The sequence below is a fragment of the Sorex fumeus genome, unplaced genomic scaffold, assembly GCF_029834395.1.
Source record: "Sorex fumeus unplaced genomic scaffold, SorFum_2.1 ptg000122l, whole genome shotgun sequence".
Lineage (NCBI taxonomy): Eukaryota > Metazoa > Chordata > Mammalia > Eulipotyphla > Soricidae > Sorex > Sorex fumeus.
In genome coordinates, this window is record NW_026606179.1 from 16,069,793 (window position 1) to 16,093,503 (window position 23,711).

At 55.4% G+C, this 23,711-nt stretch overlaps 4 protein-coding genes across 8 annotated transcripts in view; 2 read left to right on the forward strand and 2 right to left on the reverse strand.

Annotated features, from left to right (window-relative positions):
- Nucleotides 1-15,389, reverse strand: part of LOC130044373 (zinc finger protein 45-like) — a 203,019-nt gene extending 187,630 nt beyond the window's left edge. The window contains exon 1 of the mRNA XM_056137096.1: nucleotides 15,379-15,389. Coding sequence (XP_055993071.1) covers nucleotides 15,379-15,382 — 4 coding nt within the window. The 5' untranslated portion in view covers nucleotides 15,383-15,389. The remainder of the gene's footprint in view (nucleotides 1-15,378) is intronic.
- On the forward strand, nucleotides 1,635-11,028 carry ZNF428 (zinc finger protein 428). Of its 2 annotated transcripts, none has more exons than XM_056137110.1 (3): nucleotides 1,635-2,032; nucleotides 3,859-4,040; nucleotides 10,361-11,028. In XM_056137110.1, the coding sequence occupies exons 2-3, from the start codon at nucleotides 3,965-3,967 to the stop codon at nucleotides 10,861-10,863; spliced, it is 579 nt and encodes a 192-aa protein (XP_055993085.1). In that variant the 5' UTR covers nucleotides 1,635-2,032; nucleotides 3,859-3,964; the 3' UTR covers nucleotides 10,864-11,028. The 2 variants fall into 2 exon arrangements, with proteins under 2 accessions (XP_055993085.1, XP_055993087.1); XM_056137112.1 differs by lacking the exon at nucleotides 1,635-2,032 and adding an exon at nucleotides 2,249-2,372.
- A 534-nt stretch (nucleotides 15,390-15,923) lies between the features above and the next one.
- ZNF576 (zinc finger protein 576) lies at nucleotides 15,924-18,996 on the reverse strand. Of its 3 annotated transcripts, none has more exons than XM_056137115.1 (3): nucleotides 18,801-18,996; nucleotides 18,441-18,542; nucleotides 15,924-16,975 (listed from the first exon to the last, which is right to left on the reverse strand). In XM_056137115.1, exons 2-3 carry the CDS (start codon nucleotides 18,523-18,525, stop codon nucleotides 16,551-16,553), a joined length of 510 nt encoding a protein of 169 aa, XP_055993090.1. In that variant the 5' UTR covers nucleotides 18,526-18,542; nucleotides 18,801-18,996; the 3' UTR covers nucleotides 15,924-16,550. The 3 variants fall into 3 exon arrangements, with proteins under 3 accessions (XP_055993090.1, XP_055993089.1, XP_055993088.1); XM_056137114.1 differs by having other exon boundaries at nucleotides 18,441-18,562; nucleotides 18,801-18,995; XM_056137113.1 differs by having other exon boundaries at nucleotides 18,441-18,603; nucleotides 18,801-18,995.
- Nucleotides 18,997-19,043: 47 nt separating this feature from the next.
- IRGQ (immunity related GTPase Q) lies at nucleotides 19,044-22,315 on the forward strand. Of its 2 annotated transcripts, none has more exons than XM_056137100.1 (3): nucleotides 19,044-19,498; nucleotides 19,904-20,435; nucleotides 20,979-22,315. In XM_056137100.1, exons 2-3 carry the CDS (start codon nucleotides 19,906-19,908, stop codon nucleotides 22,282-22,284), a joined length of 1,836 nt encoding a protein of 611 aa, XP_055993075.1. In that variant the 5' UTR covers nucleotides 19,044-19,498; nucleotides 19,904-19,905; the 3' UTR covers nucleotides 22,285-22,315. The 2 variants fall into 2 exon arrangements, with proteins under 2 accessions (XP_055993075.1, XP_055993076.1); XM_056137101.1 differs by lacking the exon at nucleotides 19,044-19,498 and adding an exon at nucleotides 19,689-19,731.
- Nucleotides 22,316-23,711: the final 1,396 nt, after the last annotated feature.

Here is a 23,711-nt window from a genome sequence, read left to right on the forward strand (position 1 = left end):
GGGAGCTTGCCTTGCATGTGGCTGACTGGGGTTCCATTCCTAATCCCTAGGACTGATCCCTGAGTGCAGAGTCCCGAGTAAGCCCTGAGCATCATTGGGTGTGACCCAAAAATTCAAAACAGAAAACCAAACAAAAACCTCAAGTTCCCCATCACCTCTTGAACAGGCTAAAACTCAGCCTGGCCTTCCAGCACTTCTCATTCCTTCCTTCAGATTTTAGGTAAGTCATCCTAACTCTGACTTCTTACTTTGTGTCTGGTGCTCCAAGATTGAAGTGCCAAGTGCTGGCAACAAGTCAACAGGTTAGGTATTCTCCAGTTTAGCAACAAGTCAACAGATTAGGTATTCTCCAGTTTAGCATTAGTGTGGAATCCAATTGGAAGTTCCTTTTACCCCAGCTCCTACAAGTCTACTCACAGCCTTTCCTAATTGAGCCACACTCCACTCCCCTAAAGAAAATCTGGATGTGCTCTTTGAGAAAAGATTAAGGAAAACCTCTCAGATTTGCATCTGGACTGAGAGATCTAAAAGGAGTACCTTCCAAGGTAAAGTGCTTTCAGATAATGGGTTTAGGGAAACAAAACACCTGGTCAAGAGTTGAGAAATACCCCGCAAGGTTCTGGGGGAAATGGGGCTAGAGAGCTATGTGGGGAGAGAGGTTGGCCAACCAGGTGTTGTAGCCCCAGACACTATGGTGAAGGGGATCCCAGGAGTCCTTTGTGGAGTGAAAGCTGGAATGTGAGTCACTTTCCCCTGGCAGTTTGTAATGCTTCCAGAGCTTCTAATACTCTGCATAAAGTCTGAGCTCTTAAGGTCACCTGGAGAAGACTTGCCCTCTGCAATTTGGTTCCAGGCATACTTTAACTGCTTTCTGTTCCTTAAGCCATACGCTCTCCTGCCCCTTTAGGAGTGTGCCCTTGTTCTCTGTGCCAAAAATCTCCCATTCCAATTGGCTTCTATTCATCTTTGGCCCAAAACTCAGGGGCAGGTGGTGTCTCGAACCCACAGCTTCCTGTGCTCCACTCCTTCAAGGTCTGGCCGCTCTTGCTCGAGTGGTTCTGATTTATTTGTGCCTCTTCTTTCTCTGACTTTGGGCGTATGAGAATGAGGACCAGGCAAGCCTTGTTCTCTGCGGAACCTACAGTGCCCACCAGGCTGAGCCAGACACCCTGGCGAGCAATAAAATATTCATGTTGGGGAACAGAGAGATAGTATAGCGGTGAGGGCATTTGCCCTGCATGCAGCCAACCCGAATTCGATCCCAGGTGTCCCATACAGTTCCCTCAGTCCCGTGAGGAGTAATTCCTGAATGCAGAGCCAGAAGCAGCCCCTGCGCATCGCTGGGTGTGGCCCAAAACACCCCCTTTCCCCAATATCTTTGCGGGTTAGGATGGGGTGGTTTGGTAAAGGTCTTGACCCTCGGGTCCCATTTTGGTTAAATAAACTGACCAACTCAAGTCCACCCCCTCCTTGCTAGTCCGCAGTCCGTGTGCGCATGCACTTGGTTCAGGTACGCCGCCCCGCCCCCACATATGCTAATCACCGCACTCTCGGGCCCCTGCCTCTCCCGGAAAGATGCAAATCACCCACGCAGCGCCCGAGGCCTCCCCATTGTCCCGCGCCAATATTATGCAAATAAGGCCCCAGTCCGGGGATCGAAGCTGGCGGCCCTGCCCCTCCCCCCCCGCAGGGCATCCTAGTTTCTAAGAAGCGCCTTGAGGCTCGGCTCACGCACGCGCAAGCCCTGAACTTTCTGGTTCCGGCAGGCTTGCGGACTGTACCAAGTAGACCCTGACGATGAGGGGCAAAGCCCGGACCCCCTTTCGCGGGCGTCGACGTCGGCCCGACTCGGAGAGCCCCTCTCCCGGTGATGCCACAGGAACGGTCCATAACGCCGCGCAAGCGCCCTTGGCTCCGTACGCCCCTCGCGCTCCCTCACGCCCCTCCGGTAGCGCAGGCGCAGGAGCCCGGGCGTGCAGCCGCCGCCGCCGCCGCCGCCGCGGACTAGGACCGGGCACCGCCGCCGTCGCCGGTGAGTGAACGGGAGCGGGCGCGCGGGGCATGTCGGGAAGCGGGCGTTACGGCACCACGGCACGCTGGGAGTGGCGGCTCCCGGCCCCCGGAGGCCGGCTCCCTCCTCGGTGGCTTGAGGTCGAGACCCGGGTGCCCCTTTCTCCCCCACGCGCCTCCACGCGGCCCCGGGGCATGCTGGGAAAACGGGGATTGCCCCAGGGCACTGTGGGAGTCGGTCGTTTGAGGTGCGGGGCATTCTGGGAAGGCTCCTCGCCGAGGGACGCCGGGCCCTTTTGTCACACCCCTTCAACCGAGCGTGCTGGAAGTTTGCTGTGCCTCGACTCCGAGCCTCGAGGAAGGTGCCCACTCAGTGCCTTACCGGGCATCTAGGGGAGAATTGCGGCCGGGCGTCGTGGGCCTCGGCTTCCCCGGCCGCCCTCGCCTCAGTCACAGCCTCTCAGGGTCACGGAGGGCCTCTGAGGCGTTGGTTCCTCTTGACCGAGGAACTCACGGGGCACGGGTGCAGTTTGCCTTGGGGTTGGTTGTGAGTTAGCCTCATTTACACCCCTCGAAGGTCCTGGGAGGCAGGCGGTCCAGCTGCCAGGGAACTTGGACGTCAGGAAATTCCCCCGCACTCCCCCTCCCCCGCCTGGCATCTGGAATGTTCCGGAAGGTCTTGTGTGATGAACTCTGGGGGAAGAGAAGAATGGACCTGCCAACAGTGGTTTTTGGCCACCATCATCAGAAGCCCTGATTGAGTGTCCCAGGTCTCTTTAGTTGCGAGTTAAAATATAGAACGCCCAGAAAAATTTGAATTTCAGATAAGCAGTTTATCTCTTAGAAAATGGACTGTTCCCGGGGCCCTGGAGAGATGATTCAGAGATGGAGATAGATGGTTCAGAGATTGGACTACATGGCACTCCATATAGTCCCACGAGCCTGGCAGGAGTGATTCCTGAGTGCAGAACCAGGGGTAAGCCCTGAGCACCGCCTTTGGGTAAACCAAAAAAACCTGAAAATACAGTTGAGTTCCCAACTCAATTGGTGACCTACAGACAATAGGATATGCTAAGAACTGTCCTCTGTTATGAATCCTGCGCATGGGGGGGGGGGGGGTATGGGGGGTGGACACGCCCAGAACTTCTCAGGGCTTATTCCTGGCTCTGTGCTGAGAAATCACTCCTGGTGGAGCTCTTGATATTCACATAGTGTAGTTTAAATAACAAAGTCCTTTCATTCAGATGAGCTGATACACCCCTGTTACACCAAGCAATCCCTACCCCCAACTACTATTTAAGTTCCCTGCTAACCCAGCCTTTTCTACGGTCCAGTACAACTGGAAGGTTCCATGCCTGACCATGACCTTGTCTTTGTTTTTGGACCACATCCAGGGATGCTCAGGAGTTGCTCTTGGCTCTGCACTCAGGAATCACTCCTGGCAGGGCTCAGGGAACTGTTAGGGATGCTGGGGATCAAACTTGGCTGGGCCTTATGAAAGGCAAGCACCTTTCCCACGTATTCTCTCTCCAGCCCCTCCTCTTAGAACATGTGGTTGTAACCATATTAGAACTGGTGCCAGGGTTAGTACTGCTATTGGTACAAGTGTGGAACCTTACCATATACCACACCATGGATTAGGAACCCAGAAGGCTTTGTTGCCTGGGAAGGGAAGGCTTTAAGAAGGGCAGGACCTGCAGACTAGGCTCTGTAGGCACTCGGGAACAGAGCTCAGGCCCTCTTTGCCTTGCCCCCAGTACTAAGCATACAGCTGTGCCTGGTGAGCCAGATGCTATATAAAAATTTATTGAGTCACCGCAAGTCTATTTTTTTTCTTTTTCACCCCAGCCTGCGTTAGAAAGTTGTGAGCAAAGTTGTGGTTGTGAAGAGCTGGCCGGGGAGGGACATTGCCCAGCCACTGCTCTGCTCCTGTCTCCTGTCCCCTCCCCCGGCCATGACAGAGACCCGTGAGCCAGCTGAGACTGGGGGCTACGCCAGCTTGGAAGAAGATGATGAGGACCTCTCTCCAGGTAAGGCAGCCTTCGTGGTAGCGTTGCTGGCTTGAATATGCTCTAGCCTTGCAGTTGGCGGTCTACTAAGAAATTTTGTGGAGTGGCTGATGGTGTTGCTGGGGGTTTTATTCCGACTGGGATTCTGTAGCCCGCTGGGGGCTCCCTTCCAGCTGAGACTTTTGGAGCTTGTAGATTGACTAGAAGAACTTTCCTTGCTGGAGGTTGTGGATTGGCTGTGATCTCTATCCTTTCTGAGAATTCCAGATGAACTGCTTTGTTCTCCTTCCTGTCTACGGGTTCTCGAAAGGCTCCGCTTGCTCCTGGTTGGTGTTTTAGAATGACTCCCCCTACTGGGGGTTCTAGATTGTTTCTGAGCCCTCTCTTTGTTGGGACTTGTAGATCTTCTGTGTTCCTTCTTTTTACTGGGGCTTTTAGATTGCTTGTGAACCTTCTTCCTGTTAGGACTTGTAGATCTCCAGTATTCCTTCTCCCAACTGGGGTTTCTAGAGTGTCTGTGTTCCTTCTCCCAGCTGGGGCTTCTGGAGCGTCTGTGTTCCTTCTCCCAACTGGGGCTTCTAGAGTGTCCATGTTCCTTCTCCCGACTGGGGCTTCTGGAGTGTCTGTGTTCCTTTTCCCTAGTGGGGCTTCTAGAGTATCTGTGTTCCTTCTCTTTGTTAGGACTTATAGATCTCCTGTGTTCTTTCTCCCTACTGGGACTTCTGGAGTGTCTTTGTTCCTTTTCTTTGTTAGGACTTGTAGATCTCCTGTGTTCTTTCTCCTTGTTGGGGCTTCTAGAGCGTCTGTGTTCTTTCTCCCTACTGGGGCTTCTAGAGCGTCTGTGTTCCTTCTCTTTGTTAGGACTTATAGATCTCCTGTGTTCCTTCTCCCTACTGGGACTTCTGGAGCGTCTTTGTTCCTTTTCTTTGTTAGGACTTGTAGATCTTCTGTGTTCCTTCTCTCTACTGGGACTTCTGGAATGTTTGTATTCCTTTTCTTTGTTAGGACTTGTAGATCTCTTGTGTTCTTTCTCCTTGGTGGGGCTTCTAGAGCATCTGTGTTCTTTCTCCCTACTGGGGCTTCTAGAGCGCCTGTGTTCCTTCTTGTTGGGACTTCTAGAGCATCTATGTTCTTTCTCCCTGCTGGGGCTTCTAGAGCATCTGTGTTCCTTCTCCTTGTTGGGACTTCTAGAGCGTCTATGTTCTTTCTCCCTACTAGGACTTCTAGAGCATCTGTGATCTTTCTCCTTGTTGGGACTTAGAGATTTCCAGTATTCCTTCTCCCTACTGGGGCTTCTTGATTGCTTTCTGTCCTTCTTGTTGAGACTTGTAAACTGCCCATGTTCCTTATCTTGTGTAGGACTGTAAGACCTATGTGCTTTTTCCTTTGTGGGGCTTTCTGACTCTCTATGAGCCCCCTCCTTGCTGGAGCTTCTAGGCTGCCTGTGTGTCCCATCCTTGCTGGAGCTTCTAGACCATTTCTGAACCCTCTCCTTGCTGGGGCTTCTAGACCTCCTGTGAGCATTTTCTTTGCTGGAGCACCCAGTCTGCATGTGAGTCCCCTCCTTGCTGGGGCTTCTAGACCATCTCTGCGTCCTCTCCTTGGTGGGGCTTCTAGACCTTCTGTGGGTCTTTTCTTTGCTGGAGCTTCTGGGCTGCCTGTGAGCCTCCTCCTTGCTGGAGCTTCCTGACCATCTCTGCATCCTCTCTTTGCTGGGGCTTCTAGACCATCTCTGCGTCCTCTCCTTGCTGGGGCTTCTAGACCTCCTATGAGCCTTTTCTTTGCTGGAGCTTCTGGGCTGTCTGTGTACCTCCTCCTTGCTGGGGGTTCCAGGCCATCTCTGAGCCCTCTCTTTGCTGGGGCTTCTAGACCTCCTGTGAGCCTTTTCTTTGCTGGTGCTTCTGGACTGCTTATGAGGCCCCTCCTTGCTGGAGCTTCCAGATTGCTGGTGAGCCCTCTCCTTGCTGGGGCTTCTAGACCATCTCTGAGCCCTCTCCTTGCTGGGACTTCTAGACCTCCTGTGAGCCTTTTCTTTGCTGGAGCTTCTGGGCTGCTTATGTGCCCCCTCCTTGCTGGGGCTTCCAGACCATCTCTGAGCCCTCTCCTTGCTGGGGCTTCCAGACCATCTCCGAGCCCTCTCCTTGCTGGGGCTTCCAGACCTCCTGTGAGCCTTTTCTTTGCTGGAGCTTCTGGACAGCTTATGAGCCCCCTCCTTGCTGGGGCTTCCAGACTTCCAATGAGCCCTCTCCTTGCTGGGGTTTCGAGGCTGCCTCTGAGTGTTTTCCTTGCTGGGGCTCCTAGATGAGCTGTGACTTCTCATCTGACTGGGAGTTCCATTCTGGGCCTCACTTCTTGCCCTACTATGATTTGTCTTCCAGCTGTGACTTCTCACTCTGTTTTCTACCCTCTTCCTACTGCGACTTCTTGCCCTTCTCGCTTGGCTCTCGCTTCGGATACTGCTGGGGCTGCTAGAGTGACTGGGACTTCGGGTCATTCTTGGGCTTCTAGAACGACTGTCACTTTGGGTTCTGCCAAGTACCCTACCCAGGCTGTAATGCGTGAACTTTCTGAATACTCTGGTTGGGCTATCACTTCTTTCCCTTCTGGGAATAATCATTTGACTGTCGCTCCTCACCCTCCACAGTGATGACGGAAACTGGGTCTTAGCTTTTTCCTTGTAGGAAATGTTGGTGGGGCTATGACTCTTGGCTCTATTGGCAGTTTTCATCAGCCTAAAACTGTTCTCCAAGCCACCGAATAAGGCTTCCGGTGGACTGTAACTCCTCTCCCTTCTCACATGTCGAGGCTTGCTCTCACTCCTTTCCCTGCGACTGCTTCGAGGCTGGCTATAGCTTTTGCCCTTGCTCTTTCTATGCTGGGAAGTAGGAGTTCTCACTTGGCCGAACATACCTAGTTTGGCACCCTGAGATTTTAGCTGGCTGAGCTTGCTGATCCTGCTGGGTGACCTCTTGGAGCTGCGGCTTCCCCTTCTGCCGGGAGTTCTGCCCCGGCTTTGTGTGCCCCTCCGCCGGTGGTGACTTACCCCACTGGCCTTGCTGGTTCTGCTGGTCTTGGTGTTGGTGCTGGCCCTGGTGTCGGTGCTGGTCCTGGTGTTGGTGCTGGTCCTGGTGTCGGTGCTGGTCCTGGTGTCAGTGCTGCCCTTGGTGTCGGTGCTGGCCCTGCTGGATGTTCTTATCTTCTTACGTGCTTGAGACGTCTGTCTGGACCGGGTAGGATGGGCTGTCTTTGCTTCTGTCCACTTGGTAGACCTGGAAGTACTCGGGCTCATGACCGAATTGGGGGCCATTGATGGTTTGGTGGGTATTGAGGTACTATTGGGCATTGTCGATTTAGTAGTCCTCAAGGATGCAGGTGTCTTGGGAGACACTGTCGGCTTGGAGGCTCCAGAGGCTGCCAGAGATGTGCTGGGCTTTGAGGATCTCACAGGTGGAGAAGGCATGGTGGGCGCGAAAGGGCTTGTGGTCCTGGAAGTCACAGTGAACAGGAAAGCCCTCCTAGCTCAGGCAACAATCCAGCTGTCTTTCACAGGCCACCTGCGTGAAGTCATAGTGGGCATTGAAGGCCCTGAGAGGGCAGTAGGTGTGGTCAAGAGGTGAGAGGAATAAGAGGAGAAGGGCATCCATCCAAGGCCAGAGAGAACTGGAACCAGCCATGGTTTGGATTCAACTGCCTTTAAGGGGTCTCCAGTCTCCGAACCCAGATGGTCACTGCCCAGGTGGTCAGGCTGTCTTAGAGGCAGGTAGGGAGAGGAGGACTCAGATGAGAGAGACCTCATGGAGGAAATAACATGGAAGTTGGGCCCGAAAGAGGAGCAGGATCTCTAGTAGGGAGTCAGAGTCATCCAGGGGATATGTAAAGGCAAAAAAGGATAGAGGGAGGCGTTTGGGGGTACCCCTTTCCATCTGAACCACACATCCCGTTCAGGGCAGTGTGGGGGACCCCACAATGAGTCAGACCTGCCCTGAAGGGATTCTTCATCAGATTTGGGAGATGACTTCACCTCTTGGACAGTGACTGGGCCAGCTGGAGCCAAAGTAGAGGGAACTGGAGAAAGACCTGGGGTGTAATGAGGAGTGAGGTCAGAAAGGAGGGAGCCCGGACTAGGTCCTGCATGGTGGCAAGCCAGCCTGTTAGAGTAGATCTTTGGATGGCGTGTAAGACGTGCTTGCCAACCAGCAGATGCTGCAGCTCTTTGTTCGCAGCTCCTGTAGGTATGGGTGAAGGGAGCCGCGTGATGGTCACACCTAGGGGCAAAAGGAACAGTATCTTCCTGGTGTGTCTCGCCTCAGAGGAAGTGGCCTAAAGGCTACCAGGAAAACCTAAGCCCTGCATGCAGATGTGCGTCTGTGAGCGGGGCTGTTGGGAAGCACTCCCTGCCCCCGCCATCATTTTATCACATCAACAAAAGAGCAACGGGAAGGTGGACAGGCCCAAAATCCTGCGCAGGACATTCTTTGCAGAGTGAACATCATGTGTGAAAGCCCCAAAAGAGTTTTGTCCACTTGAGTGCCAGCACCAGGAAAGTGTTGTAGATGCCAGGGATGCAGCAGTGAGCTGACAGTTCCTGTTGTGGAAGCCAGAAAGGGAACCTGCCAGTAAGTGTGACACATAGACAGTGAGGAGAAGAGAAAAAAACTGAAGCTGAGCTGCTGGGGTTGGGCATGCTCAGAGGAATAGCCAGGCTGGCCAGGGCGTTGCTGCATACCTGATAAGCTAAGCTGCCGAGGAGAGAAGGGGACAATCCACCAGCGAGGCTGAGGCCAGGACAGCTGTGTGCCAGAGTGAACAGGGACAAGGGCCCTTGTGGCCAGCTTGTGCTAGCAAGAATGAGGACAGGCCTGGGGTGAATGCAGCTGAGGCCGCCACCCCAGGAGGTACTTTAGACTGCCGCCTCACCTGAAGAGACTGTGTCTCCCACAGCACCTCTGCAGGAATGTTCTTGTCACTCTTTCCTTGGCTGTATCTGTCTGTTTCTTTTCTTGTTGTTTTTGATGCAGAAACAGTGGGAGGGTTCCTAAGTGGTGTTCTCAAGGCCCAGGACCCCCTCCCAGCAACTCTCAGGCAACCAGACTGGTGGTTCACTGCTAAGATGCAGTGATGTTCAGGCCCCAAAATGCAAGGGACCCCCTGCGCCATCCCAGAGGTGCTTGGGAGTCTCCAGGGCTGCACCGTCTGATGCTCAGGAACCAGGGGATGGAATCTGCAAGGCAGGCGTTGTCTCTGACCCCTACTGCCTTTTTATTTATTTTTTTCCTTTCTAAGTTTAGTTTGAGGTACCATAATCTTCAGTCTGTTACAGTAACGTCAAGGACAGTGTCTTGCATCCAGCATCTCAAAATAGTGCCCTCCACCAGAGTGCTGGTTTCCCTCCACCACCGAGTCAGAGGCCCCCACTTTTTTTTTTTTTTATTGAATTCATGTTTAATAATTACAGGCACCGTGCCCCCCCTTCCCCCTGCCCAGGCAGCAGGGGTGGTGCAGGGGCTGGGGCATATGCCCCCAGCAGCAAGGACGGCAGAAAATCATGAGTGATTTTCAGAAAATAAAAAAGGACCCCAGGAGAGGCCCCCACTTCTTTTCATTTTTATTTTATTTTTTGAGGGGGCCACACCAGCTATACTCAGGGGTCTATATGGGGTGCCAGACATAGAACTTGGGTTGGCTGCAAGCAAGGCAAGAGCCCTACCAGCAGCACTATTGCTTCAGCCCCTCATTTTTATTTTTTGGATTTTGGGCTACACTTGGTGGGGCACTGGGCTTACTCCTGTCTCTGCGCTCAGGAATCATTCCTGGTGGACTTGGGGGACTATAAGGGGTGCCAGAGATCAAACCTGGGTAGATCACATGCAGCGCAAATGTCCTACCTACTATACTGTGCCCTACCTAACCTTAAGATTATTTTTAAATATGTAAAAGAAAGGCGGGAGGGAGGGAACCTACCTGCCTGGTTTGATCCTTGCCACTCAATGATCCCCCGAGCACCGCAAGGTAGGACCCCTGAGCATAGAGAACCAGTAGGGGGCCAAAAAAACAAATTAGACAAAGGTTGAGTCCCTCTTGTACTCTCTCTGACCCTGTCTGAGCAGTCAGAACAGGCTCCTCCCCAAATAATGGGCGCCATGGGGATATGATTTTTCATTATTCCTGCCCCTGCACTGTCTTTCTGAAACCCCCACCTGGCAGCTCTCACGAAACTTTGGCTTGCTTGTGGTCTGGCGCCTTAACAGCTCAGGTCGGGCAGTGGGGCTACCCTCTGAGGGTGGGCTGTATATGCCCAGGGCTGGGGAGCAGCTGGTTTTCCCTTATGTGTCCTCTTACAGGCCCTGAGAGGTCCTCAGACTCCGAATATACCCTCTCAGAGCCAGACTCAGAAGAGGAAGAGGAAGAGGAGGAGGAGGAGGAAGAGACCACTGATGACCCCGAATATGACCCTGGCTACAAGGTGAAGCAGCGTCTAGGGGGCGGCCGAGGGGGTCCATCCCGCCGGCCCCCCCGAGCGGCCCAGCCCCCAGGGCCCCCTGCCCAGCCTTGCCAGCTCTGTGGCCGATCCCTCCTCGGGGAGGCACCACCGGGCACCCCACCTTGCCGACTCTGCGGCCCTGCTTTGGCCCCCCAGGAAGCACCAGGCCCTGAAGGCCGGGCCCTTGGGGAGGAAGAGGAGGAGCTGCCTCGGGCTGGGGAGGGCCGACCCACAGGGCGGGAGGATGAGGAGGACGAGGAGGATGAGGAGGGCACGTACCAGTGTACCGAGTGTGAGGATTCCTTCGACAACCTCGGGGAGCTGCATGGCCACTTTATGCTGCATGCCAGGGGGGAGGTGTAGTCAGAGCCCCCTGACCCAGGGAGCTTGGCAGAAGGACTGGGAGGTGCCCAGGGGGCTGAGGAAACTGGGCTGTTCTCTGGGGTTGTGGCGGGATGGGGGACCGCTCATCTGTGTTGTGCTAGCAGTAGATGTGTGAAGGCCGGAATAAAAGCCAAATTCTGTGTGTGTCGGTCCAGCGTGTTGGGGTGTATGTGTGCGTGTGCGTGTGTGTGTGTGACTTGTGCCTGGGCGTTTATCCCACTAGTTCCTCCAGGGAACTTGGGATTGTTTGTTGCCAAAAATCATGTGAGTCAGCACTTGTGTTCAGTGTCCTTTTCCATGGCGCCAGTACATGAAGGCTCCAGCCACCAGTTCTGTGTTTTGCTCACATCCTAGTCACGGTGGGTGTTTCTGGTGAGCAGCAACCCTTCTCCATATGGGGACCAGAGATCAGACTTAAGTCTTATCACCCCACAGGGTCTGGTGGTCAGGGCCTGGTCCTGCTGGCAGAAGAGGAAAGGAGCTCGGAAGGAAAGGGCAAGGGTGAGGGGTGGGAGGTCATCTTTTCGAAGTCTCCATGAGCCTCCCCCAGTTAATGCTGCTGCTGCCAATCAGCAGAGTGGCTACAACTCACACAGAGGGCAAGGGGGTTAGGGAAAGGTGGTCTAGCCAAGCCCCAGAAAGCAGGCAATGGCTTGTGGAGAAGAGCTTGAGTGCCTAGCTTCAATTATAATCAGAGCCGTGCTTCCTGAGTGCCAAGTGCCGGTCCAGGAGCTTTTTATATACATTGCCTCTGAGAAGATGTGCATCGAGGAACCGACCAAAATAGAACCTTAATTATAATTACAGCTGCCATTTCCCCAGCACTCCCGAGTGCTGCAGTTTATTTGCAGAAGCTCATCAGACTCTTGGAAGAACCCAGGGAGGTAGGGTCTGGGACCCAGGTTCTTCTGAGTGCCTGTTGTGTGTGAAGACCTGGGAATACACCAGGGTGGTAAACAGCACCTCTGTCCTCATGGCACTTACCTGGAATCAGAAAGGGGCCACTGGCAAGGACAGACAGGAAACATGAAAGGTAGTACAGGCATTAGGTACTTGTCTTGCATGTGGCCAACCTGAGTTTGATCCCTGCAACTATGCAGGAGCCCTTCCAGTAGTGGTCCCTGAGAACAGAGCCAGGGAGTCAGCCCTGAGTACTTCCCCAAACCAAAACAAAAGATGTGACAACATCATCTAGCTTGACCTTCTTCAGTCTTTTTACTCCTTGGACCAGCACCTGCCCTGCGCAGCTCCACAGGCCCGTAGCTCTAACCAAGGCAGAACACCAGCAGTTGAGGACCACTGAGTTAGATGGTGATAGAGGCGAGGGGGAAATTAGTGTGGTAATAGGGCCCCAGACCTGAGAAGACAGGAGTCTGCCAGCTATTGGGGCAGGGAGGGAGGGTGAGAGGGATCTGCTGGGGTAAGGTCAGAAGGAAGCTTAGGGTTCACACACCCCAGGCTCATGAAAACTCAGGTGCTCATCCTGGAGGGGAGTGCTCAGTCCTGCAGTGCTTTGGTGAGTGGAAGCCTAATGCAAATGCCAGCTCCTTGGCCCCAGCTCAAGTTGTGTACCAGACCCTGTGCTCAGGCGCTTTATAAAAGTGTGTGAACTCGTAGAAACTTGGCAACTCAGAGCCTTCACAAACAGGACCAGGAAGACCGTTACTGGCCAGCCATCTCAGTGCTCGCAGCTGACTAGGCCTTGTGCCGAGTGCTTTGGAACCAGACAAGGTCAGGACTGTCACTGGTTTATTCAGCAGTGATTTCTCCGCACTCCCCAGGTGTGACGTGGAGAGAATGGTAAGATGTAAGTGCTGTGTCAAGGGGAGGGAAAGGGGCTGGAGGGGAGAAGAGAGGTAGTTTCCAACAGGGCTTTGACACAGAGGTGGTTACCATCATTTTTACCATCATTTTTAAATGGGCACATTCATCTAAAATAAGATTATTTATTTATTTATTTATTTTTTGCTTTAAAAATTGTGTTCTGGGGCTGGAGCGATAGCACAGTGAGTAGGGCGTTTGCCTTGCACACAGCCAACATGGCCGACACAGGTTAGATTCCCAGCACCCCATATGGTCCCCTGAGCACCGCCAGGAGCAATTCCTGAGTGCATGAGCCAGGAGTAACCCCTGAGCATTGCTGGGTGTGACCCAAAAACCAAAAATAAAATAAAAATTGTGTTCCAAAGAACTCAGAGGACTGGAATGCAGGCTTGCATGTGGGAGGCCCAGATTCCATCCCTTAAGCCTCAGTGTTCCCCAAGCACCTCCAGGAATAGTTTTTTCAGGAATAGCTCGGTGGGACCCCAAAGCCAAAGAAGAGGGGAAAATTGTGCTAGCTGAATGGTGGCACTAACAACCCTCTGGGATGACTTTCCCTCCTGCTCAGTTGACATTAGCCACCACTTGCCTTGCATCTGGACCTCTCCTTAATTTGATTTTTTTGTTTTGTTTTCAGGCCACCTGGGAGTGCTGGGGCAGGGGGTGGACAGGGATGCTCCCAGGGATGCTCAGGGACTAGACCAAGAATGGAACTGGGATCCACCTACCACTCACAGAGCACCTGCTTATCCCCTGAGCACTCTCCAGCCTGCTGCCGTGATTATGGCACCTTCCTGGCCCTAAGGACTCTTACTGCGTTTGTGCTGTTAAAGGGTCTTAGACCAAAACCCATTTTCGTCCTCAATCTCTGATCCTGAGACTGGAGAGAGTACAGGGGTTAAGGCACTTCCATCCAGCCTGCTCTTAGTTTAGTCCCAAAGACCACCTGGTCTCCTAGTACTGATAGTCCTGGTGCCACAAACCAACACCAGAAGTTCTGATCCTGACATTTATCCCTTCTCGAGACTAAGTATCTCCTAGCCACTGCTATGGTTAAAGCTCCTAGAATCTAAGCATTAGCAAAGCAGAAATTCACAGCTCCAGAAAACAACTTCTGGACTGTTTCCTGGGATAGTATGCCTAAACCCTCTTCTCCAGCGAAACTTTCTAAGCCCAGATGGAGAGAATTAATCAACCCTTCAGCAAAAATTTCTAAGAAGTTGGGGGCAAGTGGGGTGGGGCAGGTGGAGAGATCCTACAGCAGGTAAAGCACTTGCCTTGCACATGGCTGACCTAGGTTTGATCCCCTGAACCCTCCAGGAGTAACCTTTGAGCATTTCTGGGTGTGCCCCCCTAAAAAAAAAGGATGGGGCTGGAAAGATAGTTTAGTGGCTAGGGTGCTTGCCTTGTATGAAGCCAATCCAGGTTTGATCCCTGGCACTCCATATGTTCTCCCAAGCCCTGCTGGAAGCAATCCTTGAGCACAGAGTTAAGAGTAAGCCTTGAGACTGCCAATGCCCCACCACCCCACCCCACCCCACCCCGGGGGGAAAAAAAACTGCCTGTAGGCTTTATCACTTAACACAGGAGACTGGCAAACTTTTATTGTAAAGGGCCAGATGGTAACTATTTTAGACTCTTAAGAGCCAGACAGTCGCTATCGCAGCTGCTTGAAATCTTTCCTATACAGAATCGGCCGCAGACTGTAAAACGATTGAACACGACTTTGTTCCAATAAAACTTTAGTTGCAAAAACCAGGTGGTGGGCTGGTTTTTACCCTTATGGTAACTGGAAATGTTGCTGCTAGGGATTGATGGTGACTTGACACAAAACTTACAGAACAGTCTAGAAACAGCTCAGCTGCTTTTAGGCTGCTCCACAGAACTGACCAGAGCTGGGGTTCTGGCTCTCCATTGCTCTCCATCCTCCCTCACATTGCTCTCATGGTCCAGAATTGTTGGATACTGTGTCCGCATACCATTCAGGAAGGTGGAAGAAAGGCAGAACCTCCCCTTCTGCTGCTTAAGGGCTCTCCCCAAGAATGTAGTCTTGTGACCCCATCTGGGTAGCACCGTGAATTGGGAGGTGACTCAACATCTGCCACATCTCTTCAACCTGAGGCTTTACAAACATTCCGTAGTTCAAATAGAGTCTATGATTACTGTCTGCAGGGTCCCAACCAATGTCTCTTGGGCAGGCAGGTTAAATGGGAACAGAACAGGTCTGGGTTAGGATTCATCTTCAATCTGAGGGTGATGACAGTGACCCACCCCCACCCCCACCCCATCCCGACTCACCACTTGCAGCTTCTGCCCTGCTTCTCTGCATGCAGATAATGGGAGTGCAGGGTTGGACCTAGGGAGACCTGGAACTAGCATTTCAGTGGGAAATTTCCAGGTATTAGCCAAGGACAGCAGGAAACAGAAGGCATCACTGTTTGATTCCAAGACAATGCTTTCCACAGGGCCAGGCCTGCCCACTCTGCCCTCTGTTCCTCTCTCCTCCCTGTGACCTTCTGTTCTGTGGGAATTCCTGCTCAATGGCCAGTTTCTGCTTTGTTAATTTTGGGCCACACCCGGCAGCGCTCAAGGATCACTCCTGGTTGGCCCAGGAAGCATATGGGATGCTGGAGAGCAAACCTGGGTTGGCCACATGCAAGATAAGTACCCTACCCATTGTTCTATCTCCAGTCCCCAATACTTATTTTAAAACACACCTCTCAGGGATGGAGCGGTAGTACAGCGTGTAGGGCGTTTGCCTTGTACGTGGCTGACCTGGGTTCCATCCCTGGTATCCCATATGGTCCCCCAAGCACCGCCAGGAGTAATTCTTGAGTACAGAGACAGGAGTAGCCCCTGAGCATCTCTGGGTGTGACCCAAAAATAAAAGGAGAAAAAAACACACCTCACGCCAGGAGTGATTCCTGAGCTCAGCCCTGAGTACTGCCTATTGTGCCAGCCCCCCATACCCCCAACCAAGAAAAAGAGACACTTCTCTGGGCTTTTAAAAAATTGGGCTAAAGTGATAGTACAGAGGATAGAGTGCTTGCCTTGCATACAGCAGACCCAGGTTTGATTGCTGGTACCACATATGGTCCCCCAAGTTCACCAGGAGTAATCCTGAATGCAGAACCAGGAGTAAGCCCTGTACAGTCAGTGTGACCACTCACCCCACCCCAAAATATATAATATATATATAATTCACTCACACACCTATATACATACACATCTCAACTTTATTATTGTGTTTAGTTCTAATTATATAAAATGCCAAACATCCACAGTAGTTCTCAGCGTGGTTCAATGTTGTCTTAGTAGCTCACTGACCATTGGCAATTATTTATATATTTATTCCTTTTCAGCTTTAGATACAATTTCCATTAGCTTATCCATGCCATCTCACCTGCACACAGAAAAAATATCTCGTAATCAAAATGGTACGCAAATTTTGACAGTTTCGTTTTGGCCATACCCAGCAGTGTTAAGGGCCCCAGGTGGTGGCATCACAGACCAGCAACACCTCACCTTACCTGCCCTGTGAGGGCACCAACCCCAGATAATTTGTCTCAACAGCCCTTGGCACCCATCTAGCTGGAATTAAAGGTAAATTTGCAACTTGTGTGAGTTTGAACAACATAATGGGGAAAGAGTTGCAAATAATATTTTTAAGTCAAAGATCTTCTCATCTCATCTCCCCATTTCCCTGCAGGCCTTCGTGTACTCCAAAAACACAGAAGCCCTGAAAGCCTCTCTGGTCCTGAGTCGGCTGTTTCTCAGGAGCCCCATGCAAATCCAGATCCCTCCCGCATCCTCATAGGGCAGGTCCCCACCTTCCCCTGGGGCATTCAGAGCTCCCCCCGGGCATGCCGGATGTAGTGCTGATGCAACCCGGCTTCCTGGGCAAAATCTTGCCCACACTCAGTGCAGGCAAAGGGACCCGGAGGGGCACGGGCCTCATGCGCCTGGCGGTGGCGCCTCAGAGATGCTGCCTGCCCGAAGGTCTTGCCACAGTCAGGGCAGGGGAAGGTGGACTGGGCACTGAGAGGTGCCCCCGCCGAAGGCCTGGTGCCTGGCCCATGCCCGCGCTGGTGGGCAATCAGGGCCTTGGAGGAGGGGAAGGAACGCGCACAAGTGAAGCAGATGAAGAGGGTTCCCTGCAGCTTCTGGGCCACGAAATCCGCTGGGTGCTCCCGCTTCATGTGGCGCTCCTGGAACTTGGAATCGGCGAAGGTGATGAGGCAGTGGGTACACTGCAGGGCCCCCAGGTGGCCTGAAGGATGGGGCGGGGGTGGGCGCAGGCAGTCAGGAGAGGCCAGCAGGAGCCTCACCTAAGGATTTCTCCTAAGCCCCCAGAATCATGCTACGTCCCAGGCATTGGGCAGCTTGGACAGCGCTCAGGCAAACTGATGGGGCCTATTTGTACAGGAGCAGACCAGTGCTCAAAAGTTGACCCCTCCCCAGTGTGTCCCCGGTCACAAGGCTAGGAAATGAAAAGTGGGATATGTCTTGGAACCCAGGAAGCCTGTCCCAAAGAGCCAGGGGAGTACTGTGAAACACAGCTTCGGGTATCTGAAATTGAGCCTCACCCATGCCTTCCTGGCTGGGACGAGTCTCCTCTGCAATATGGGATGATAATAGTGTCAGTCTTTACCCCCACAGAATTCAAGAAGCAGCAGCTAGGAAGCAGTGCCACAATAATGGGGCTGTGGTTTCTGCTACCGACAAAGAGGCAAGTGGCCCAATGTGGGGTTGCATGTGGGTGGGCCTCCCAGCAGGTCACTCAAGGGAGGCCTGGGCTCACCTGTTGAAGTTTCCCAGAACATCACCAGACAAAGCCACATGCCACGAAGGGAATAAACCAAGGGGCAAATGTGTAGCAGCATAGCGCAACAGGACAGCCCAAGCCACCAGAATGACGGCACATCTGCTGTACTGGCTAAATGGGGGGTAGGGGGCACTGCCTGACTTACCAGCCTTCCCCGCCCCTTTCTAACTTCATATAACTTGCCTCTGTTTTCCGGAAGCATCGGATCCAGAGCAAAAATGCTCTTCCTGACACCCCCTCCTCCCTCTGCAGACACAACCTGCCCTACACCAAGCCCTTTCTAACCAGAGGACACCCATATACCCCTAGTGTATGCGCCATCCAATGAGAAGAGCAACACACAGGTATATTCAGCTCCAGCTGTGTGCCTGGTGTTCCTGGGGACTGTGCCACTGTGGCTCTCACCCACCGGTCCTCTTGAAAGCACTGGTGGTTCATTTTAGAGGCGCAGCTGAGGTGGTGGAAGGTGAGGCCTGGGCACTGAGACGGCCCAGCCCCACAATCAGCTTTCCGCAGACTCTGGCTATTCTGTGTTATCGTGACCTCCTTCGTTACCATCCGGTCCCCGTGTAGCTAAGCTCTGCCTGAGGAAGCGGGCAGTTGTCACCCCTTGTAATTAAGAAAACCAGAGTCTAAATTCCTCTGAAAGAGGCAGAACTGAGCTGGACCCTGAAAAGTAGTCACTGAGGATCTACCCCAAGGCTCTCTGGAATCCTCACCCTCCCAACTCCCTCTGCCCTTGGGTGGGGGAAGAGTTGGAGCCTTCAAGGCATTACCATGGGAGTGGCTGTGACCATGAGGGCAGCTACAGGCCCTTACAGAGCCTTCCACAGCAGCGCCCTGGCCTCTGGGGAAAATCTTTGGAAATCCTTTGAACAGCCCCATCCCCCCTGGGGCTAGGGGTACTCACAGAGGTCGTTGCCAGGACTGCGGGGACTCTTCTCCTTGGCTGAATCCGGCTCCTCCACCGTCTCCCCCGGATGTGGGTCCTGCATGGTGACTGGGACCCCCTCTGGTCACGAGAGGAGCTGCCTGATGGCGCAGTTGGAATTTAGTCGCTCCCCGTGGCCAGCCTGAAATCAGGGCCCACAAAGCCTGCGACCTTTGCCCGAGCATCTCCTAAGCCCCCGCCCACCCCGGCAGATGAAGACCACAGCATGAAGGAGTGGCTCTGCCGAGGGAGGCTTCAACATGTACCCGCAAAGGCTGGGCCTCTCCAGGCCTCTGTGACCCCCACCCCTCCAACGCCCCGCCCAGGGAGTCCTCTCACCTGGAGGCGGCCTAGGACTCTGGACCGCCTGTGTCCAGGGCGCAGGGGACCTTGATCTTTGACACCAGCCTCATCCCGTCTCTCTCCGGGGTCTGGAGGAGGCGGAGAGTGGTACCCAGACTTCTAGCCGGCCGCTTCGCGAGAGACATCCTCCTCCGACATGCCGCCAACCCCCAGCCCGGGCCGCCCCCAAGCACTGCGCTCGCGAGGCCTAGACCCCGGCCCTGCGTTCTCGTCGCGGCCGGGCGATGCGCGCGTCACAGCGCCGCCACCCGGAGGGACGCGGGGTCGGGCCCGCCGAGACGCAAGGTCCCGGGGGCTTCCACGCCCTTTCGCCTGACGGGCCTCTCCAGGCCGCGATCCGGGATTGCCATCCGGCAGTGACATGGCCGCGCCCACCCGGTCCTCCGAGTAACCGGAGGGGTCCTCCGCTGCACCGCGGTGCGTGGTGATGACGTCGCAGCCACTCGGGGCCGCAGGGCCCGCGGCTCAGATTGCGCAAAGGGTGGCCCGGCGCGGCCAGCGCGCAGGCGCCGCGGCTCCCGCAGTGTCCGAGCTGTCGCGGTGGCCGCGCGCGAGCAACCCCGCGCTCCGCCGCCAGCGCTCTGCGCAGGCGCTGCGAAAGGACTAGGGGGTGCCCCCCCCCCCCCCCGCGAAATCACGCTCCCAAGACACACCCCTCGGAGCCGTGACGTCAGGTTAGAGCCCTCGGAACGTGCCCGATCGACAGCCCCCCTATCCCAGCTCTAGCCTCTTCTGCCTGTTTCCGGGACCCCAGGGTGGGCCTTGCCTCGCTCTGCTGTTTTGTTCGGTTGGTGAATTGGAAGGGAGGACGGGAGGAGGAGGAACATCTGTGTCCCCTGGGGGAGGAGGGCACTGGAGATCTGATGTCGGAGTTTTTGAGGCAGAAAGGGAATCGCACCTGGAACGGGTGGGCAGGATTCCTTGGTCGCCAGATTTCTAGGTCCTCTGGAGAGACACACGAGAAGGGAAGAACGGGACAATGCGAGGACAGAGGTCTGAGACCTGAGTGGCGGTGAGAAAAAAAAAAAGGCTAGATGCCCCCTGACCCAGATCTCTTGCACCTCTGCCTTGCTTTCCAGCTATGCCTCCGCCGCGGGGTGACGTGACCGCCTTGTTCCTGGGGCCTCCGGGCTCGGGAAAGTCTTCACTGATTGCCGCGCTCTGCGACAAGGGTGTGGAAACCATCGACATCCCCGAGGGACGGCCCGAGTCCAAGATCCCCAGTTTGCGCGCCGCCGGCCCAGGCCTCTTCTTGGGCGAGCTGAGTTGCCCTCCCGCGGCGCCGGGACCCTGGGCTGCCGAGGCCGACGTTCTGGTGCTGGTGCTGCCTGGGCCCGAGGCTCACGCAGAGCCTCTAGCCCCCGCGCTGGGGGAAGCAGCGCGGACCGCCCTGGCTCGGGGGACACCGCTGCTGGCGGTGCGCAATCTCCGCCCTGGAGACGCACAGAATGAACCCCAGGCCCGGGAGCAGACAGAGACCCTGCTGGCCGGCGCGGGGCTGGGAGCGGCTCCCTTATTCGTGCTGCCCGCTGACTGCGGTGGCCGTGACGACTGCGAGGAGCTGGAGCGCCTGCGGGCGGCGCTAGAGAGCCAGGCAGAGGCGTTACAGAGGTGAGCACGGAGTTTCTGAATGGGTCTGGGCGGCCTGGTCCTGTAGACTAGCGCGACCTCACGGCCCTAAACACTTTTGTGGGTGGGGGGCTACACCCAGCAGGGTTCAGAGTCTACTCCCGGCCCTGCTTGGGGGTCCAAACAGTGGCAGGAGGGATAGAATCAGGGTCTCCTTCATCAGGCATTCCTGCAGGTATTTGCAATCTTCCCAGCCCCCCTGAACTGTTCTTTGAGGTCTGTGAGCTCCTGCAGAAAAACCTTCTCTAAGATTGGGGAGGACTTATCCAGGCCCCTGTTTAAGATGGTTGGAAAGCCCTTGTCCTGAACCTGCTTCAGCCCTTCACTTTTCTTCTCAAAGTCCTGGTTTCTGTCGGCTGTGCCATCAATTAAGACAGCCCCTTTCCGGTTCCTGTCTCACTCAGGAATCATTCGGAACAGTCTGCCCTTGTCACCCTAGTGCATTTCTGGACCTGGCGCCAATCTCTCAGGGTCTCTCAAGGACTGGTCTCTGGTTTTTGACCCTGCACTTTCTGTCCCTTGCAGACTCCTGCCACCGGCTCAGGATGGTTTTGAGGTGCTGGGTGCCGCAGAATTAGAGGCTGTTCGAGAAGCCTTCGAGACTGGCGGCCTGGAGGCGGCACTGTCGTGGGTTCGTGCTGGCCTGGAGCGACTAGGTAGTGCACGGTTGGACGTCGCTGTGGCCGGCACTTCGGGTGTGAACCTTGTGCTGGACACGTTATTGGGGCTGGATCCTGATGATCCTGGGGCAGCGCCTTCTTCAGAGCCTGCGGGGCCCACGTCATACCCGGCCCCCGAGCGCCCCAATGTGGTGTTCTGGGCTGTGCCGCTAGGCTCCATGAGCACTGCCACTGCCTCCCACCCGGCTCACTATGATGCCCTCATCCTGGTCACCCCTGAGGCCCCCACTGAGAAGGACTGGGCGCCCGTCCGACCCTTGGTGCTACCAGACGCGCCCCTGGCCTGCGTGAGAACAGATGGCAAGGGTGAGAATCCAGAGTTGCTCGAAGAAGGAAAGGTGGAGAAGCCCATCAGCGAGAGTTTAGAGAACTCAGGCGGAGGGGAACTGGAGAAAGCTGGTGGAGAGGGTGCGGAGGCGTGTAGCCCAGGATGCCAGAAAGCAGGTGGTGGGAGCGGGCAGCAGGTTGGTATGGCCACGAAGAAATCAGGCAGCGGGGACACCGACTGCCCAGCTGCCTTGAGCCCAGAGGATGAGGCGTGGGAGGTGCTGGAGGAGGCACCACCGCCAGTGTACCCCCTGAGACCGGGTGGGCTCCCCGAGCTCTGCGAGTGGCTGCAACGCGTGCTCCCCGCGGCCCAGGCGGGGGCCCTGCTCCTGGCGCTGCCCCCCACTTCTCCCCGCGCCGCCCAAAAGAAGGTGGCGGCACTGCGAGCCGGAGCGTGGCGGCCGGCGCTACTGGCCAGCCTGGCAGCGGCGGCTGCCCCAGTCCCCGGGCTCGGCTGGGCGTGCGATGTGGCACTCCTGCGGGGTCAGCTGGCTGAGTGGCGCCGGGCTCTGGGGCTCGAACCGGCGGCCTTGGCCCGCCGGGAGCGTGCACTGGGCCTGGCCCCCGGGGCGCTGGCGGAGCACACGCGCTTCCCAGGCCCCGTGACACGCGCTGAGGTGGAGGCACGCCTGGGTGCTTGGGCAGGCGAGGGCACAGCGGGGGGCGCGGCACTGGGCGCCCTCTCCTTCCTCTGGCCCGCGGGAGGCGCGGCGGCCACGGGCGGCCTGGGCTACCGCGCAGCACACGGTGTCCTGCTGCAGGCGCTCGAGGAGATGCTGGCCGACGCCGAGGCCGTGCTGGCCGTCCGGGGTTCCCCACAGTGAGGATGCTTGTCCCTGCCAGCGTCAGAGCACTCCAAGCCCGGGTTAGAGGGAGGGGGGCTGGGGTCCAGGCCCAGGTCTGGGATGGCGGGGACCTCTGGGTTTACGGCAGGGGCACCACTCTGAATCCCTATGGTAGGAGCTGGTGAGGGCTCTGATGTGCCAGGAGCTCTAGGCTCCTCCATCCCAAGGGGCATGAGTCTGGGGATCGGTTCTCCTGATTTCTCTGGAGTGTGACACGCAGACTTGCTTTCTTAAGGGAACTGGACTTGGCTCCCTCCAAGAGGACGTTTCTTGCTTACTAAGGGGCTAGAAATGACGCCGGTGGGGAGAGAGGCGGGAACGCTTGGACTGATGAGCCACAAAGGAATCTAGTGACCCTGTCTCCTGGAAGAGACTTCTGGACTCCCCAGTTCCCAGAGGGCTTTGTGTCTTCATGGGGTTGGGGGCTTGCGGGGGGGGGGGGGGGTGCTTTTTTGTAGAGACGAGTATGGGCAGGGGGAAAGAGTCAGTAGACTAGCTGATAGCTTGTGGAGTCAAGGGCTATTGGACATTGGCTCCTAGGGGCCAGCTCTCCAGGAGAATGGTGCCCCCAAAGAACAGGGAAGGAGGCCCCAGCTGTAGGCCTGGGTGGAGGTTTAAGAGCTCCTACCTGGGGCCATCTGCCAACCCCTCCCCCTTGGATCCTGATTGAATCTCTGTCCTATGAGCTCCACCTGAAGGATCTGTGGCTGCCTTAGCTTGGCCATGCTAGGTGATTCTGGGGCTCTCTGGGGAGTTGGCACCCCTCTCTCTCTCTCTCTCTCTCTCTCTCTCTCTCTCTCTCTCTTTCTCTCTCCCTCCCCCCCTCCTCTCTTTTTCTCCCTCTTCCTCTTTCCCCCCCCTCCCCCTTGAAGACTCCTTGGCTTTGGTTTGGTCTTGATTTCTTCGGTACTTCTACTGCAACCATCTCCAGTCAGGGCCTGCAGTGGCTTTGTGTTTTTGGAGAATCCAGGTGTTTCCTAACTGACCCTGTCAGGTCTCTGCTGCTTCCTGGAATATGGGATATGTTGCAGTGAGCGCCCACAGAATGGCAGGACAAGGTGTTCCAGACTGTGGGCATGTAACCCCAGTGTCTGCAGCATGCCTGGTTGCCTGCTGCTGGGGAACAGGAAGTAGGACCTTAGTAGCTCCTGATTGGTGTAACAGAGCTGGAGGGGATGGGAGGACAAAACCCAGAGTTGGTGGGCTTGGGGTCCAGCAGTTCTCAGGAAGGCCTGGACTTCTCTTATTCTGGATTTGTCTCATTCCGGCTTCACTTCCTTTCCTAACTAGCCTAAGTGATGTTCACATGGCCGCCCGCATGGGATGGGCTCCGGAACTTGGCACTTGCCCCTTCCATCCAGAAGGCTTGGCTCCCAGGAGGTCTCCTCCTCGCTGGTTCCTCCTTG